Raw genomic sequence first — 19,550 nt, forward strand, 5'->3', positions numbered from 1 at the left:
GTTAATTATGATCCTATTTTGTTGTCGTCATCTAAAAAGTAGCGCAAGTGTTTTGATGTATATTGTATTCTATTGGAACAAACAGTCCAACTCAATAATGCAATTGAAGCTTTAGGATAGCCTAATATGAAGTGTCACATAAATATTGGCTCAAATATTTATCTATTGTAAATATTTAATGATTAATTTCTCTCAAATTACAAATTAAAAAATAAATTAATATATTACTGGTCATATTATTCGGAGATCTATAAAATGAGATTCATATTATGCTATTTTAAAATATTTTTTAAAAATAATATTTCTTTTGCAAATGTTTTGATGCATTCCTTTTCTGAAGAAAAATCTTCCAAATGTTAAAAGAAAAAATAAATGGATTCAAATTATACAAATTATAGAAAAAAGATTTGGATATTTAATAAGAAAAAAATTGAAATGGTAGATAAGCGAAGATAGAGAATATGTTGAGGATAATGAAAAACTAAAAAGGCAAAAGTGGTAAACGATGAGGATAAAGAAAAAGTATAAAAGCAAAAGTGGTAAACTTTAAAAGAGGTTATTATTAAAGATAATCATAATCATAATTCATCTATTAAATTAATAATATCTATTAAAAGGACCATAAAATGCCAAATGTCACAATTTTAAAATCCCTGTCAATTGTATTTTTTAATTGGAGAATTAAGAATGATTGATTGAAATTGGTTGACCTATCTAATTATCATATCATATCAAAATCATATAACATCTATTTAAAGGAACGTAAGTGTCACAATTTTAAAACTCTTTCCAATAATTTTTTTATTGGAGAATTAAGAATGATTAATTGAAATGGGTTGACCTATCTAGTGCAAAAATTATTTCTATTCACCTTTGCCATTTAGTTATAGAATTAATTAAATATTTAGAAACAAAAAGTTTAATAGAGTATATTTTTTCAATATTTAAATTATATTAGATAATAATTCTATTTATTATTAAATGTAAATCCATTACCTTAATTTAGAATATTTTGTTTCATATCCAACTATTAATTTCCAATCATATATTCTAATATGTAAATATATTGACACAAAAACTTGGAAATAAAATAAAGTAAGAATTATTTAATTGACATACATAAATTTTAAATTAGAAATTAGGGAACAACATATTAATAGCATCTTTTAATGAAATTACTTATAAGAAAATTGAAAACGAAATAAAGTAAGAAATTTTTATATGATATTCAAAAATTTATATTAGAAATTAGGAAACAACATCATAATCATAATTATAACATCTATTAAAATAAGGGAATTATTATTTGTCGCCACCTGTTTCATTTTATCGCCACCCCCCCTTCTAACAAAATTACCATATTACCCCTAGATTTAAAAAAATTACAAAAATGCCACTTAAGTTAAAAAATGTTTAAGAAATGTAAATGGCACTTAATAACATTGTTATCGCTTAATGACATTATTATCGGAATTATATATATATTGAATTTTCAGAGGCTTTATGGTAGTATATTCGAATTCAAACACGATACCTTCTCTCTAAAAACTCTCTAGAAACAATACGTAAAGTTAAACAAGCTAGTACTCTAGATCGAACATCAATGGCATACCAAGACGTGCATGATAACGATCCGGTAAGTAATTAATCGGTTCGATTTTTGCAAAAAAAAAAAAAAAAATAGGAACGTAGTCGCACAAACCAGTCGCACAAAACGTGCGACTGGGAGTCGCACGTTTTGTGCGACTGGTTCGTGCGACTGCTTCAAATTTTTTTTTTTTTTTTTTTTTTTTTTATTTGAATAAAAAAAAAATAAATAGAAGTCGCACAAAACATTTTGTGCGACTTCTATTTATTTTTTTTTTTTAACTTCGAATTATAAAATTTATTTTGTTTAATTAAATTAATTTATTTTAATCTATTGTTGTGCTATAATAATGGTATTTTATTATAATTATTTTGTAGAAATAATTATTTTTTAAGTTAATATTATTTTGATATATTATGATAATGTTATTATAATTATTATTTGCAGGACTTTGAAAATTTAGGAGATAATATAGATTATTCTGATAGATTTGTTACCGATAGAGAATTTGATTCTGTAGATGATTTACATACTTGGGCTAATGAGATAGCACTAACAATTGGATTTCAATTTACACGTGCTTCATATAAAAAAAAAGAAGGGCGTTCTAGAGTGAGTCTGTACTTAAGATGTCACCGTTACGATAAAAGAAGTGTTGATTTGCATAACTTAGACAATGCTCCCCGACCAGGTTCCAAAAGTAGGGGTTGTGGGTGTAAATTTATGATTTTAGGAACTAGTCGTAACCCAAAGGAAAGACCTTGGACGGTTAGAGTGTTTCCTGGTGAAAAAGGAATACATAACCATCCGTTCTTCATGTACGTAGATGGTCAAATAAGAGTAAATAGGATGACTGTGGATATCAGGCAGCACATACGAGATCTAAGTGCAACTGGCATGCAACCAGCATTTATAATGTCTTCAATTAGAAGAAATTTTCCTCGTTTTTATGCTAGTATGAATCAAATTTACAATGAGAGACAGTCAATGAGGAGAGAAGAGATGGATGGTAGGACTCCTCTTCAACACTGTCTGTATATGGCCACGGAGCATAATTATGTAGTTTGGAGGGACTTGGATAGTGAGGATCAGTTGACTAGATTATTGATTGCGAATCCAACTTCTATCCAGATGCTACGTTCGTGGCCCCATGTTGACACAACGTACAAAACGAATAAGCAAAAGTGGCCCCTTTGCGAAATCATTGGAATGACGCCAACGAATCATAATTTCTTGGTTGCATTATGTTTGATGCGAGATGAGGCGGCTGTGTCTTATTCTTGGGTGTTGGAGAGGTTGAGGGATATTTACGGGACAGTGCAGACGCCGGATGTAATCGTAACGGATCGGGATGAAGGTTTGTCTGCAGCTATTCATGCTGTCTTTCCAGGTAAACATGTTTTAATTATTAATTATCGTCGATCTATGTATTATATATTTCTGAATTAATTTTAAATTTATGTTTAATGCAGATGTACGACATCTATTATGCGTATGGCATATTGGCAATGACGTGGAGAACATGGTCGATAAATTGTGTGGCGGCAAGAAAAATCAACAGGGCCAGTTATCCAGTGGTAGATCAAGCAGCCGGTCGCATCAATCGTCAGTTGGAATTAACTTCAGTTTCAACTTATCAGGTACTCTTATTTCTTTTCATTTAATATTATATGTTTTATATCAATATTGGCGTAATGATATATTGTTACTTATTCAGATGGTGCAGCAGGTCGTGATTTTTCACTTTTTCCGTGGCCAGATCACATTCCATTTATTCTTCCGCCATATCTGTTTGATTGGATTGATGTTATAGGTGACGGTAATTGTGGATTTAGAGCTATTGCCGCCACAGAGTTAGGGGGTGAGGAAGCATGGCCTCTGTTACGACGTGCAATGAGTTTGGAAATGGAAACGCATAGAGAACAATATGCACGCTTATATTTATCAGCAGATTCGGTGGAGGAAGCTATATTCAGAGTTGGTGCCCATAATAAAGGACCTGCTCCGTACGATCACTGGTTGGAAGCGACAACACTGTATTCTGCAGCAACATTTTTAAACATAGCAATTGCGTATTATGGCTCTGCGGATGGTCATCCAATGTACAATTGTTTAGTGCTTCCTTTAAGAAGAACAGGGGGAATGCATGGCGTAAATAAACTTATACATATTCTTTGGGTAAACGGGAATCATTATGTTCAGCTTTTAATGAACGATGATTCATCTCCAGTGCCGCCAGTCCAACAAAATTGGAGAGCAGCTAACAATTCATGTGCAGATTTAGAAAGACAATATCGTAATAGGATATCACTTTGGAGTAGAATGTGCAACATACAACGACAACAGCATAATAACACCGCTGGAGACGCGGTGAATTTAGATTCTCCATAGTGTTTATATATAATTCAATTGTTCAAACGATTAAAAAGTTGTTCATACATAAAGATTAAATACAACAATTGTTCATGCATTACAAAACAGGTAAATGTCTATAAGGGGCTGCGCCCTCTACACTCTTGCCATTCGGAAAACAACTCTCTAAGATCCTCTAAATACAATCAGCAGCATCTCTTTCCCGAGGCGTCATTTGAGCAATAGCTGGCATCCTGAGCAATGGTGCAAGTCGAGTTGGAAATTCAGCAGCAAACTGTAAAACCAGACAATTGCAAAGTCAATACATGTTATGAAACATAAAAATAAAATATATAATTAGGAATACTAACATATTCGACTCTGTTATCAGCAGCACCAAACGCAGCAGCAGGTCCTTCACCTGGGATAAGAAAACAGTGGGAAGACACTCTAAACCAGTCCACGTAATCCGGGGCAGCCTCTGATGGAACCGATGCGCGACGCTGTGCCTGCTCCACTACGCGGGCACAGTAAGGGAACCTACTCCACATCTCCGTAAACATACAGGAAGAAGCGAATGTAACTGAGTAGGAGCCCTGTGCTGGTCGCAGAGCTTGGGTAGGTCTCAGCGGAGCCGGGGGAATCTCCTGTGCAAAACCGAGCTGCCTCACTGTCCTCTCAGGCAAATAGACCTCCACGATATCGAAACAGGTGATACCACCGATATACGAGGTACGTGGGTGCTCGTTCAATAAAGACCTATCATAAGTCAAGTACGGAGTCCACTCCACCTGCTCACAATGAATATAATACATAATCAACATAACATCTCTGCCCTTGACAAGTTAAACAATTAAGTTTGAAGTCATGTACAAAACCTGTGCCTCTGTCATGGCATCCAGTATGCTCCTACAGTCTATCAGTCTGCTCAGCTCGCGGATTGGCTTCGGCGGGGACCACATCTCTGCCCTTGTCTTGTTCGGCATGTCAGCTTGACGCGGATGGGGGCGGAAGGCTGGGAAGTACTCGTAAATCCATGTCTGCAACAGTGTCAGGCAACCAGCAATAGTCTTGCACCCAGTCCTTGTCGCCATACCCAGTTGGCGATACATGTGAGCAAGCGTCACTGCACCCCAAGCAATATCAGCCTCATCAGCGGTAACAGTAACAACAGGGTGAGGACGCATCCCGACTCTAGTCTTATCCACGAGCAACGTGGAACCTACTATAGCCATGTAGTAGGCGGTACGTTGAGTATCCATAGACTGAGAACGGTGGCATAGCTGCAACAGTGCACCAACATTAATGCTGCCGCTTGTGAAGTGCCCCTTCGCACGCAGCTCCGACAATGGCATACCAAAAAGGCCGGCCAGGCCAAGCTGCCATTCATTATCAGACGGTTGCACGGGAAGTGAACCGTCAATGCCAATTCCCAAGATGCGTTGCACGTCGTGCAACATTATGGTCATCTCCCCCCACGGCATGTGGAAGGTGTTCGTGTCAGGCTGCCACCTTTCCACAAATGCCGTAATGAGAGCACTGTCGATGTGCTGGTGCATTATATACGGCAGCCGACCAAGGGGAGTACCAGGTAACACTCTGTACAATTCATCAGACATGTCCTGAAGTCTAATGATTGAATCCAACGTTTTCTTCCGAGCACGACATTCCAAAATCGGAGGGGTGCGCTCCGATCCCTCAAATATAGCCTTTGCTACGTGCCCACCGTAGCTGGGTATTAAAGTAGTATCAACAGGGCCCCCGGGCTGGGCTGATGTGATTAACCAGTCCGTGTCCGCGGACTGCGATCGCCTCCTCCCCGTGGAGCCGCATCCTCAGCCTGGCTTACTCCTGCCTGATCAGAAGTGCCACTCGAGCCCTGCCCTCTACTCTTGAACTTAACAGCATGGCCTCTTACGATCGTCCAATCAACAGGATGACATGCAGACTCATCCTGACCAAGAGACTCTTCCCGACTAAGAGACTCGTCGTAATCAGTATCATCGTCACCTGAGCCGACCGTATGACTATGTAGGCTACTTTGGCGCTCAAAGCGACTACGCACTTGCTCTAGGGTACTTGAACGTTGGGCCTGACTATGTATGGCCGCTTGTTCTTGCCTTGCTCGCCTTGCAGATCCCGTAACCCCCCTCTCATGGGGATCACCTCTCAGTAAAGTAGGCCTAGATCTATTGCCGCTTAATAAACCTCTAAAAAACCCTTTTCCTTTACCTTGATTTCCAGCCATTTACTAGAATTTTCATAATTTAAATTAAGACAACATTTTAAATTACTTAAAATCAAATAAATTAAAAACAAGCAACACGTAAAATATTTCACATTTACAAATAATTAAACAATTATTATATTCATAAATATTTAAACAACTCAAATTTAATAAATTAATTACACTAAACAAATTCATTACAATAAAAAAAAAAAAAAAAAATTAAAACCGGTCGCACGAACCGGTCGCACAAAACGTGCGACTGTACAGTCGCACGTTTTGTGCGACCGGTTCGTGCGACCGGTTCACCTCTCCGGCCGAAGACTAGTGGTAGGTGGTCCTGCGGAGCTTTCGGAGAAGAGTAGCCTAGTGTGTAAGCACAGCAATGAACCGCGGCGAACCCTCAGACGACCTATCTAAGATTAGGAAGGGGATCCTCAGCAGTGGTGACCCTTTCACTCTTCCACGGGCTTAAACATGTACCGAACGCTCATACGGGAAAGTTTACTCCTGGGTCTGGAACCTGGGGGGTTGCCCCGAGAAATCCTTTCTTTCTCGTCCACTCAGGGGGGTGCAGACACACCTGCGCGGATTACAGGTGACGGTTACAATTCGTGCGACCGGTTTTATTATTTTTTTTTTTTTTCTTTTTCGAATACGTAAATCAATAACTACTTCTTACAACAACATTATCATAATACATATTATTACAACATTTACTAAATAACATTAACTAACAACGAACTCTTTCAAAAATTTAAAAAAAAATAAATAAAAAAAAAAATTTTGGTTTCGGCCCAGTCGCACAAAACGTGCGACTGTACAGTCGCACGTTTTGTGCGACTGGGCCGAATCGAATTTTTTTATTTTTTTTTTTCCTTCGATTCATTTAAAAAAAACTTACCTCGAATTTTTGTTGACGATTTCGATTCCAAAGTTTTAGCTCCGCTTAATTTTATGTGAAGAATTTGATTTTATGGAAGTGATGAAAGTGTTATTGAGTGGATTTGAAGTGTTTTTATATAAATTATAAGCTTAGTGGCATTTTCGTAATTTTTTAAGTTTCAGGGGTAAAATCGTAATTTCATTCAAGGGGGGGTGGCGATAAAATGAAATTGGTGGCGACAAATAAGAAATGGGTTAAAATAACTCTAAAATAACAAGTGTCACAATTCTAAAGCCCCTACCAATTGTACTTTTTTGATTGAAAAATTAAGATTGACTGATTGAAATTAATTGACCTATCTAATATAGTAATTATTACTATTAACCTTTGCTATTTAATTATAAATTTAATTACAATTTGAAGAAACAAAAAGTTTAATATATTTTGTCAATATTTAAATTATGTTTGATAATCATAAAATTTATTAAAAGGATTGTAAAATGTCAAGTGTCACAATTTTAAAGCCCCTGCCAATTATAATTTTTTTGATTGGAGAAATAAGGAATGATTGATGGAAATTGGTTGACGTATCTAATCATCTTATCATATTATCATAACATCTATTAAAAGGACTGTAAAAGTCAAGTGTCACAAATCACAATTCTAAAGTCCCTGAAAATTGTAATTTTTTGATTGACGAATTAAGAATGACTGATTGAAATTGGTTGACCTATCTAATGCAGTAGTTAATCCATAATTATTACAATCTCGATTCTGATCTACGATTCAATGATCCCACGATCCAAAAATAAATCACTGATTCGGATCATAGGTTGAATCTTGATGTGGTAGAATCATGCGATTTTACTTAGCTTAAGAATTTTGGTAGTAGGATCATAACACGATTCAACGATCTGATCCTACAAGAGTAGTTTAAATCGTAAAAAATTTTCCTACAATTTAGATTTCGGTTACTGTAAATAAATATGTTTAAAATAATTATATCAATACCACTATAAAATTTATTTTTCTTGATTTGTAGTTCAAAAATGATTATTAAAAATAAATTTTTTTTTCAAAACTTAATATATGAAGTCAAAAAAATTATTACTTACACTTAAAAACTTAAAAAAAAAGAACAAATATAATTGATAATGAGTAACCCCAAGCACATTAATACATATTTAATGCATATTTGTAGAATCACACGATCCTACAATCCGATTCTACTGATTTCGATCCTATCCCCTGAACGATCATAGGTAGAATCCTATCCCAATAACCTACTAATTATTACTATTGACCTTTGCCATTTAATTATAGAATTAATTACAAATTTAAGAAACAAAAAATTTAACATACAATAACCTTGGAATTTCAAAGTTCCTATGGTGAATAGGGTCTCTCGATAGGTGGAACTTGCAGTTAAAAGTAGAATTTTGCATATTCTAATCAAAGGTGTTAATATACAACACCCTTGGATTATGAATCTTTTTGATTTTGAGTAAATAGCTTTTATGTATAACTATTTATGTTTGTCTTTTTTGGAGTTTTGTTTCCCCTTATGCACATGAAGAGTGAGAGTCGGGAAACCCTTCTTAGAAGGTGTGCCTCTCTTTCATGCTGATGCAAATTAGGGAGATGGTTCTCTTATTAGTGGTACTATTTATATTGTTTTGTTTATGGATTATTGAAAATTTTTTCTTTATCCAAAAAAAAAAAAATTTAACATACTTTTTCTATATTTAAACTATGTTAGATAATAATTAATTATAATTTTACGAAACAGCTATCTCTTTGAACACAATGTTTAACTTTGACCATTACTAATCAACTTTGACTTTTGTTGACCACCACCAATCACTTTTGACTTTCCCAATTACCAATTGTACCCTTGTGTTTTAGCATTATAATGTCGTTTTTACCAATCATAACGATATTTTTTCAAAAAAAGGACATCGCAATTATCCTTAAGGAGTAACTCTTTCGAAAGTCCGATCGAAACTAGTACTTATTTGCCAACGTTGACCGAAAAAGATATATAACGTCGTTTTTACTCATCATAACGATATTTTTTCAAAAAAAATGCACATCGTAATTAACCTTATGAGGTAACTTTTTCAAAAATCCCGTTGAAACAAGTACTTATTCGCCTATTTTTTGGTTCATAGACCAAAAAATATATTTAACGTCGTTTTTTTCCATCACAACGATTGTTTTTCAAAACGGGCATCGCGATTGTCCATATGGGGTAAGTCTTTCGGAAATCCGGTCGAAATAAGTACCTATTTTCAAAAAAGTTACCCCATAAAGGTAATCAAAATGTTCTTTTTTGAAAAAATATAATTTTGATGGGTAAAAACGACGTTAAAGTGTTAAAACATAATGGTACAATTGGTAATTAAGAATGTAACAGACTCAAAATTCTTAATCATAATCTTCCGATTAATTGTTCCAAATTTTCAATTCAAATCTCTAATCCTTTGGTTATCCATTTCAAAACATCTTTAATTTCTAAACCTTTTCCGATTTTGTAATTTCTTTCAAATATTATTTTGTTTAAAATCTTTTTATAAGGACTAAAATATTATATTATTATTTTATTGTACGTAAAGTAAAATTTTATTATTATATACACGGTTTTGTAAAGCGTTACATTTTAACTTTCTTCCTTAAACTAACATTACTACTTATTATTTTAACCTTATAATTTTGATTTAATTATTTTATACATAAAAATGAGTTGTATTTTTATTATTAACATTAAGTATAGTTTAAGAAAAAATTTCTAAATAAACTACATATTTTCATGATCAGATTTACCCATTATTTTAAAGTATATTCACTTGTACATACTAGAACAAAAATTTGATGGACGAAAATCCTTTCTATAGTAACCCATGGTGTTCATCACTTACACAAGCTATCACCATTTCCTTACACAAGCTAACCTTCTTCTAGACTTCAAACTCTTACACATTCACTTACACACTCCAACTCTTACACATTTACTTACACACTCTAAATCACTTACACAAGCTAACCTTTTTCTATACTCCTAACACTCTTTTTCATACAATCTAATGAACTACAAAGTTGCTCAAACCCATTATCAATACCCCCTTAGCCATGAGATCACTTACACCACCATCGTCAAATCTTTCTATCATTCTTTCTTATATTTTCACTTCATTAAAATCTTACTACATTAATACCTTTATTATTAATTGAAGAAATTCAAAAACTTGGAGCTTAGAACACTCTTTATTTTGCTTAAATCATCATCATTATTTTGAGAGTTTGAGTTAATTATCTTTGGAGCATTATTATCTATCTTGGAGGGTCTTATTTCTTAATATTTTCCTAGTTAGTACTTAGTACTAATCCTTGGTGTTAGTATGGTATAACTTCTTACCCTACTCTTTTTATGGGATTTTACATTATATTTACTTTATAATATGCAAAGTATGAAATATGTTAATATGTTTTAGTGGAAGTTAGTTTAATGAAATTATGATTAAGATTATATTAAGTATGTGTATGCTACAAGTATTTTTAGTATGTTAATTTAATAATCTTTGAACAAGTTAAGGAAGTTGGGTGCAAAATTATATTCTAGTGATATTAAGTATGATTTATGTTATAAACTAGTGCTAGTATGTTTATGAGTTATGTGTTACATTAGAAATGTTATTATATTTAAGAATTTGTTTTATGTTAGAATTTTTTTTATTAATATGTTTATGTTAGTGAAATAGACTACATTTAACAAAGCTTAATTATAAAGTTTATTAAGCTGATTGGGTTTTTTAAGTAAGTTAATTCGAGTAATAATATTATTATTTTGATAATATTGACTCAAGTATTTCATTTGTTAACATTTTCAAGAAAGAGGTATATTTTATTTAATGTATAAAATTTATATAAAGAATACTTCGATAAAGGTGTATTTGATTACATTTTATTAATTGATTACTATCTTGTCTTTATAAAAATAAATTTAAATAAAATATTGAAAAATAAATTCCTAAATGCAATCCTTATTCATACTACCAATTACTTATTTCATAAATCGCCTATATACCCTTACAGCACGTTTTATATAAGACTGTCTTACGATGAAACGACTTTAATAGAATTTAATGGGTCAAAGCTAAAAATGAACCCATTCTTACCCCAATCCAACCGACACACCCCTTCCCCATTTCTTTCGTCATCCTCACCATCTTTTTTTTACCTTCAAACTCTCAACAATGGCTACCCTACTCTTCTCTTTCTCTTTGCTCAGCCAACACCACCACCACGCTAGCCACTAGCGCCGATAGTACCACCACCTCCTCCCTTTATTGTTGATAACCACTTTTCCCTCTTTTGTTGTTTTGTTTTCAAACTTAAATTTTAATATTTTTGTAAATTGATTTGGGGCTATTCTAATTAAAATTTTTATTTGAATTTTAATCTTTACTATATTTAATAGTATGATTTAAGATTGATTTATGTTACTTGTTTGAATATTAAAGTTATGCATGTTGATCACTGTTGAGTTTAAATTGGGGATTTTGTGACTCAAATTGAAGTTCAAGATTGAAAGTTGAAAGGTCCTTCAATGGTGATTGAGGTAATCCACAAACTATTTTATTTAAGTATAAATTTAATGTTTTAAAGTAGTTTTATATTCTTAAGTATAAACAATGATTGTTGAATTTTGGTAGTAGTTTAGTATTTGTGGTTTAATTTGGGTCTTTAATTCAAATTTAAGCATCAACTTGAATTTAGTTGGAGTATATGAGTTCAATTAGTAATTGGGTTCTTGCTAGTGTTGATTAGTATTGGTTATTTGGGTTATTTGATTTCTAGTATAAAACTTGGTATTTTGGATTTTGAAATTTCAGTTCTGAAACTGAACTTTCTATTTTGGCTATTTTTGGGGCGGTTCTGATTGTTTTTGGGTTCTGGTGTCTTCATAAGATATGTAGATCTCCAAATAGCGGTCATGTGGGCACTTGAATCGCCCTAAAATAAGTTCGTATGAGGGAGTTATGTCCAAAATACTAGTAGACTGTCATGAAAATCGACAATGAGGTTTCTGTTTTGTTCTGTCCGAACCTGTGTTGCTATTTTTGAGAAAGTTAGAGTCGTTTTGGGGTTCTGATGTCTTCATAAGATTTGTAGAGCTTTGAGTCGCGGTCGCGTGGGAACTTGAATCACTCCAAAATGAGTTCGTATGAGAGAGTTATGTTCAAAATAATGAAATACCAACAGGCTATCATGAAAATCAATAATAAGCTTTTTGTTTTGCCATTTTCGGGGCCGTTCTGATTGTTTTTGGGTTTTAGTGTCTGCATGAGAATAGTAGAGCTCTGAATCATGGTCACGTAGCCACTTGAATCGCCTCTATACGAGTTCTTATGAGGAAGTTATGACCGAATTACTAACAGGTGTCCTGATATGGTACTAAAATGGAATTTATTAAGTGGGATTAGTAACTATAAAATGAATTGGATGTTTAAGGTTATTTATTGGATATTTGAGATTAATTTAGGGTTATTATTCTCCCTTTATTGATTGTTATTTTAAATGATGATGAATTGATTTATATTTTAAGTAATGTTTGTGATTTCAAAAGAAAATTTAGTAAATTCTTGTTTTGTTTTATAATAAAATATTCGACATTGAAAAATGTCCGTTTTTGGGAATTGTCAACGGATATTTATATCCGGATTATTGTGAAATCCTATAGCTTGATAATAGGTAATGGTTATTCGGATCAGTCTCGAGCCCCCGATCCCGTTTCATTCTTGCAATACTCGTATTTTCGGTAATGACGATCACCCGTGTTCTCAGGATTTAGATCAAGCCTACTTCTTGACGATCCATATATTCCCACGTTTTAAACTGTTGTTACATTATTATTTTTAATGAGTTTTGAATAAATATGTTTGGTATATAAAGTTTTGTTTGTTTCGCAATGAAAGCATATGTTTCATTTGCCGTATTGTTTTGCCTATTGACTAATAAATTAATAGCCGTATTTTGATTTCGCTATTAACTTGTAAAGTTATAGCTGTATTTTGATTCTTTATGAACTAAAGGTTCATAGTCTTGTTTATGTCGATACCAAACGGTGTTTTTAAAAGAGTTCTGATTTGGATATAATAATGTTTTAGGTAGTTACCAATTGAGCAAAGAATTTGATTGGAGATTTTGTTAATGAATTGTATATAAATGTAATAGTTTGTTGGATTACTCAACAATTTAATTGTTGACAGTTTTTGATGGGGCCTATCTCTTAGGGGGATAGATCCACTTTCAGGTTGCCAACTTTAGTGTGGATGGATGTACTGCTCCTTTATGTGTCATGTGTTGCGATAGCTAGGACATCGTTTTTGGAAAGTTAACTTATAATGATATTTTGACAAATCATGTGTTGTAAAAATTTAAAAAGTTTAGATATTTTATAATGTATTAACTTAGTTTATAACTGGTTTGTAATTAATTGTATTACGTTTATGTAATGTTTTTAAATACTCTGATATTGGTTGCTGTGGCTATCGAGCAACAGGTCGGATTCAGCCCAGACTTCTATAAGTCTTCCGCTGTTCTTTGTAGATAAGATTATTATATTGTTTATGCTGGTTTGGGCTATTTCAGTTAGCCTTCAACTAGTTTATAAGGTAGTAAGTTATTTTATGAACGTTTTTTTACCTAGTATGATTATATTAAGAATATTGTTATTATACTTTATTTTGAGATTTAAGTTTATCGTTAAAAGTTATAGTAAATTTCTAAGTTATTACGTAAAGTTTTTGTTTTTTAGTGGTTATGTTAATTATTTAAATTTAGGATTTACTATAATAAATTAAATGAAGTTGTTTTGTTAGTGAAAAAGGCCCCAAAATAGTCATAGCCCAATCGACCATTATCATATTAAAAAGAAAAAGAGTTTGATTTACTTTTTTATATTATTATAAGCTATTTTGTGATAATATTAAAATACAATCTTCAAAGTTATTTTTGAGAAAGCTTTATAAGTTATTAAATATTAAAGTGATTTTCTTGAATATATGAGATTTCATAATTAAAAAAAAATAACTCTTGTGACATTTAATTACTATTTAGTACAAAATAATATTTTATTTGCTAACTATTTGACCAAAATTTATATAAAAAGATGTAAAAGTATTTTTAGTAAACTTGCTCTTAAACTATATGTGAAATATTGATTTTTTTTTCTGAAATTATAAAGTTTTATTTGTTTTATAACTAGAATGTTTATTTTTGCGAATCTAATAAGTTTACTTGTTTTTCCAAACTTGAAATAATTATTTTTGGTGAACTTGTTGAAATTTGGAAACTTATCCAAATGATGCAATTTTAACTTGAATTGTAATTAGAATATTTGATTTTTTTTGAAGAGAATAAAGTTTTATTTATTGTAAAGTTGAAAGTGTTGATTTTGGGAACTTATTTAAAGAGGAATAGATTTTAGTAGCTACTTGTGGAAAATACTAATTTGGAGACTATTGATGTAATATTAAGTTATTATTGTGAATTTAGCGAGTTATTAAAAATAAAGTTATAAATAAAATTTAATGTGTAAAAATTTAATAATGAATATATAAAGACATAAAGGTTAATTTTACGTTATGATTTAGAATTTTATTAAATAAAAGAGGTTATTACCTAAGTTGGTCAAAGTCAATATCAATGTCAAATTGTAGTAATAAAAATGTGATGTACTTGTGTGAATGAATATTGATTGAATGACCCTGATAGTAAGGTAATGTCGAACCATGGACTGACATGTAAAATCCCGGCACCCGTGTTGCCCGGCACGTAAAATGTGGTGTAAGACAGGGGTTAGCTACCTATCCTGTAGAGCTCGAGCATAAATTGTATTAGAGGGGTGACGACTCCCATCACAGTTAGGGTTTAGGACTACGGTCCTCACCTAACCAGTCCCTTACATATATCAGGTGTCATATTGATGTGCTTGTTGATCAGTGATAAACTTGATTAGTGTTGATGCTATGATGCATGGTACGGTTATGAGTATTAACCAAATGAACTTACTTAAGTGTTAAGATCACCGAATTGTATAAGTGGCAGTAACGTACTTTTGTCAGGATTGAGAATGGTATCTTAATGACTTAAAAGTATGGAAAAGAAAATGGTAAAAGTATATGGTGATGTTAATTAATTATAAGTTCGTGCTTAAATTAATTATAAGTTCGTGCTCGACGTTAAGCGCTAACTGATTCAATCGGTTGTCATCCGTGTCATGGATGGCAGTATTTTGCAGGATTTAGTTCAGATTCCGATCCATGCCGCGGCAATTACTATTTATCGAGAACTTAGCTGTTTTTTGTATCTTTATTGATGACTTGATGATGATGATGATGTATTTTTTTCATTTTTTAGCAAACAATATTTCTTTTCAGATGTAATATTTACTTTTGTTTTAAACAGTTTTAGTTTTTATGATTTAAAGTTTTTAACAGTTCGACATTTTGAGACTTCCGCAATATTCTTGTATTAAACATTATTATTAAATGTTAATTATGTATCGAGATTGCCGCTCCTGTTACAAAGAAAGTCAAAGGTGATTAGGATACACAAACAAGGCAGTGGAACCCATGTCCAAGTATAAACCAACCTAATTTTCTCATAATAGCAATCTCAAAATCAGTATCCCAAAAAATACAAAGAAATATGAATTCAGCAACAATGACACATATTTTTGAATATTTAATTAACCCAAGTATGAAGTTGAAGAAGCCAAAAAACCTTATTATTTAGCCCCAATGGATTTAGTTGTGCTTTTTGTGCATTACATCCAAAAGGGTCTCCTTTTTAAAAACCCTACAAACTTAGATGATCAGCCATTTTCCATACACAAGCTCATCGTGACTCTGAGAGACTCGCTTTCTTTAACCCTCATTCATTTCTACCCTTTAGCCAGCGGACTTGCAACATAGGTTAACGAAGACCAACAAAAATGTCTGGTCTTCGTCGACTGTGCCAAGGGCCCTTGGTTGCTCCATGAATCATTCTCTTCGGGATGGAACTTTGTATTAGCATTTTTGGAACATGTGGTCAGAAATTTATATGGCAAAACACCATGATTTCGCTTCATTGACACGTATGCCAATCCATGCTCGTTAGTTTCCTGATGGGTATAACCCACCCATCTTCCTCCCATATGCTCGACCTGATCAATAGTCATAGAGTAAACCCATCATTGCCCCAAGATTATTTTGGTGATTGTATTAATGCAATGAAAACAAGCAGTTCAGTAAGTGAATTACTTGATCATAATATAGGGTGGGCTGCAGGATTATTGCATCAGTCAGTGGTTAATCACAATAATGAAGTAGTGCGAGAGTTTGTGTGGTCATGTTGAACTGAATTTTCTGAAATGCTAATTGTTATGTTCATTTATCAACTGAATTTTGAGGAACGCCATGTTCATTCATTCACTTCCTGAGCCATGAAGTTTTTGTTATTCCATTAGCATTTCTTTAGAATTTTGCTTATGCACTTGATAATGCAACAATTTTTGTTTCTTTCTCTTCTACGTCACTAAATTTCCTCTAACGAAGGTAAAGCATCTTGAAGTTAATTTCCTTCCATCCCTGTAACTTGCCCAATCTGCATCCGTATAAGCCAATAATTCAAGATGATTTTTTTTGAATAAAATACCCTTGCCACTATTTCTTTTGAGATATCTTCTGACTCTCATAGTTGATTCCATGTGATTTATTTGTGGAAGATGCATAAATATACTTAATACTCCCACAACAAATGCAATTTCTAGTCTGGTATTAGAAAGATAAATGAATTTCCCAACTATTCTCTGATATTGTCCCTTATCAGCTGAAGTATCTTCTTCAATAATTTGAAGCCTATGATTAACTATGATTGGAGTTTCAGCTAGCTTACAATCAATCATACATGTGTTAGTAAGAAGATCAAGTATTTATTTCCTTTAATTGATAAATATTCCTTGTTTTAATCTTAGTTACTCAATAGTAAGGAAGTATTTGAGGTTTCTAAGATCTTTCATCTCAAATTCATGTAATAACTTCCTCTTCAGTAAATTTATCACCTCTCAATCATTACTTACAATGATCATATAATCTACATAGATTATCAAGCAAGTGATTTGATTATCATTACATTTCTTCAACAATAATGTGTGATTAGAGTTACTTTGTACCAAAATCTTTTTATAGATGTATAAATCTTCCAAACCATGCTCTAAGAGATTGGTTTAGCCCATAGAAAGCTTTCTTAATCTTCAACTTTCTTTCTTTCTATAATTATGACAAAAACCTAGTGGAGCGTCCATATTCCTTCTTCTTCTTTAATTTCCCCATAAAAGAACACATTTTTGACAGAAAATCAATTAAGAGGTCAATCTTAATTATTAGCAACTAAGAACATAACTCATATTGATTAAGAGGTCAATGTTTACCAATAGAGAAAGTCTCTAACTAATCCATCCCATATGTATGAGTATATCCCTGTACTACCAGACGAGCTTTGTTTTTTCAATAGCTCAATCAGCAAGATACTTAACACTGAATATCCGCATGCAGCCTTCTTTCCTCTTAGAAGAACACATTTCTTCCACGCTTTATTCTTTTGTAGAGAAAAAATTTCTTCTTCCATTGCCCCTTTTCCAAATTCTTCTTTAAGAGCTTCTTTCGTAGTTTTGGGAATATTAGTGAAATAAAGAGTAGTGTTACAAACAATTGCTATGTTTGATAGCTTCCCTTCAGCAAATCAACCAATAGAATACTTACACCCTTGAGCCTCAAACTCTAGGTCATATCTTTGTGGAGAAATTTCCCTAATGCTCATGAGAGGTAATCAATACCTATAAGAAATTTCATTATTAGCTTTTTCTAGTACATGTGACACATAATCATTTGTAGTTTATTGATTTATTGCTCAATAGCCTCTGTAATTATTCTACCTCCTTTGCCTCCTTATTCTCCATGTTGGAATGCTTATCAATTGGTATACAAATTGGGTGGCTTGGAGAACCTGAAAAAACTCCATTATCAGAGGCAACTAAAGAGGTACAACCTACTTGCTCTTGTGGGTCATGATTCAACTCTACTGAATATGTTAGCCAACTTAAATCATCACTTTAACTTTCCCTTGAGATCAAATATGCTGGTAATAATAAGAGTTTTCAAAGAAATTACGGTCCATGGTGTTGTACGTTTTTTCATGAACCAGATCAAATCAATGATATCCTTTTTGATTAGTCTCATACCCAATAAGGACACACTTGAAAATCATGGGTTGTAATTTGTTTCAATCCTTTTTTGAAAGATGAACATACACCATGCATCTAAAGACATGTTGTAGGAGGAGTGGGTAGTTGGAATAGATACAAATGATCCAAGGGAGTTGAGAGGTGTTTTGTATGTGAGTTTCTTTGTAGGACGACAATTTGTGAGGTGATTGAATGTTGCAATGGCTTTAGGCCAAAATTGCCCTAACACATGAGATTTAAACATGATGACTCCAGTGATTTCAAGAAGGGTAAAATTTTTTTGTTCAGCTTCTCCATTTTGTTGTGGAGTAAGGTTAGGTGGCTAATCGATATGAAATGTTTCATGTGATGTTTAATATGTTTCCCCTATTGTCAGATTTTATAATATGAATATGTGTATTATATTGAGTTGAATCATTTTATAAAAATTGAAAAACACATCAAATAATTTAGAATTTTGTTTTAAGAAATAAACTCATTTTATGCGTGTACAATCATCAATAAACAATACAAAGTAGGAAAATAATATGTAGTAATTAAACTTCAGAGTATGTCTCCAAACATCAAAATGAATCAAAGTAAAAGTTATGTCAGCATGTGTAATACTTGGAAGATAAGAGTGTTTTTTACTCTTAGACAAACTATAAGTTTTACAATCCAAAGAAAAATTATACTTTTTTGAAGAAGGAAAAGACGTTCTAAGTACTCTAGAGAAGGATTACCTAAGTGACGATCCATGGTTATTATTTAGTAGACCCATGAGTAAGCATTGCATGACTAGTTTGAACCACCTCAGTAACGTAGTGTAGTCCACCTTTTTTAGTTCATGCCCAATAATCTACTCCGTATGAGCATCTTGCACAATACAACCACAAGAAGTTATGAGAACAATACAATTAAGTTTTTTAGATAATTGACTATTAGAAAGCAATCTAGATAGTAAAAGAAAAATTTGTAATTTGAGTTTAGATGCCAATTCAATATTTCCTGCACTTTCAACACCAACTATTTCACCACTAGTTGTTTGAATGTGAGTACTCTGTGTGGGCATAGTTTTTCTTATGTCATGTGGGTCATAAGTCATGGTGTTAGTTGGTCCACTATCAAAAATCTACTTGTTATAATAAGTGAGACAAGCTAATCTAAGAATTTTTTGGTTTTTAAGGAAATATTTGGCTATCAAATTTATTTGTTTATTTTAGTTCAA

At 32.6% G+C, this 19,550-nt stretch overlaps 4 protein-coding genes across 4 annotated transcripts in view; 1 reads left to right on the top strand and 3 right to left on the bottom strand.

Annotated features, from left to right (window-relative positions):
* Positions 1–19,550, bottom strand: part of LOC130799624 (uncharacterized) — a 417,568-nt gene that overhangs the window by 154,786 nt on the left and 243,232 nt on the right. The window lies entirely within an intron of this gene.
* Positions 1,604–3,979, top strand: LOC130799274 (uncharacterized). Its single transcript, XM_057662377.1, has 4 exons — positions 1,604–1,636; positions 3,150–3,228; positions 3,306–3,698; positions 3,819–3,979. Exons 1-4 carry the CDS (start codon positions 1,604–1,606, stop codon positions 3,977–3,979), a joined length of 666 nt encoding a protein of 221 aa, XP_057518360.1.
* On the bottom strand, positions 4,137–5,755 carry LOC130799275 (protein MAIN-LIKE 1-like). Its single transcript, XM_057662378.1, has 3 exons — positions 4,819–5,755; positions 4,312–4,731; positions 4,137–4,235 (listed from the first exon to the last, which is right to left on the bottom strand). Exons 1-3 carry the CDS (start codon positions 5,557–5,559, stop codon positions 4,137–4,139), a joined length of 1,260 nt encoding a protein of 419 aa, XP_057518361.1. The 5' UTR covers positions 5,560–5,755.
* LOC130799276 (uncharacterized) lies at positions 5,721–7,296 on the bottom strand. Its single transcript, XM_057662379.1, has 2 exons — positions 7,072–7,296; positions 5,721–6,191 (listed from the first exon to the last, which is right to left on the bottom strand). Exon 2 carries the CDS (start codon positions 6,186–6,188, stop codon positions 5,721–5,723), a length of 468 nt encoding a protein of 155 aa, XP_057518362.1. The 5' UTR covers positions 6,189–6,191; positions 7,072–7,296.

The sequence above is a fragment of the Amaranthus tricolor genome, chromosome 14 (assembly GCF_026212465.1).
Source record: "Amaranthus tricolor cultivar Red isolate AtriRed21 chromosome 14, ASM2621246v1, whole genome shotgun sequence".
In the NCBI taxonomy this organism is placed as follows: domain Eukaryota; kingdom Viridiplantae; phylum Streptophyta; class Magnoliopsida; order Caryophyllales; family Amaranthaceae; genus Amaranthus; species Amaranthus tricolor.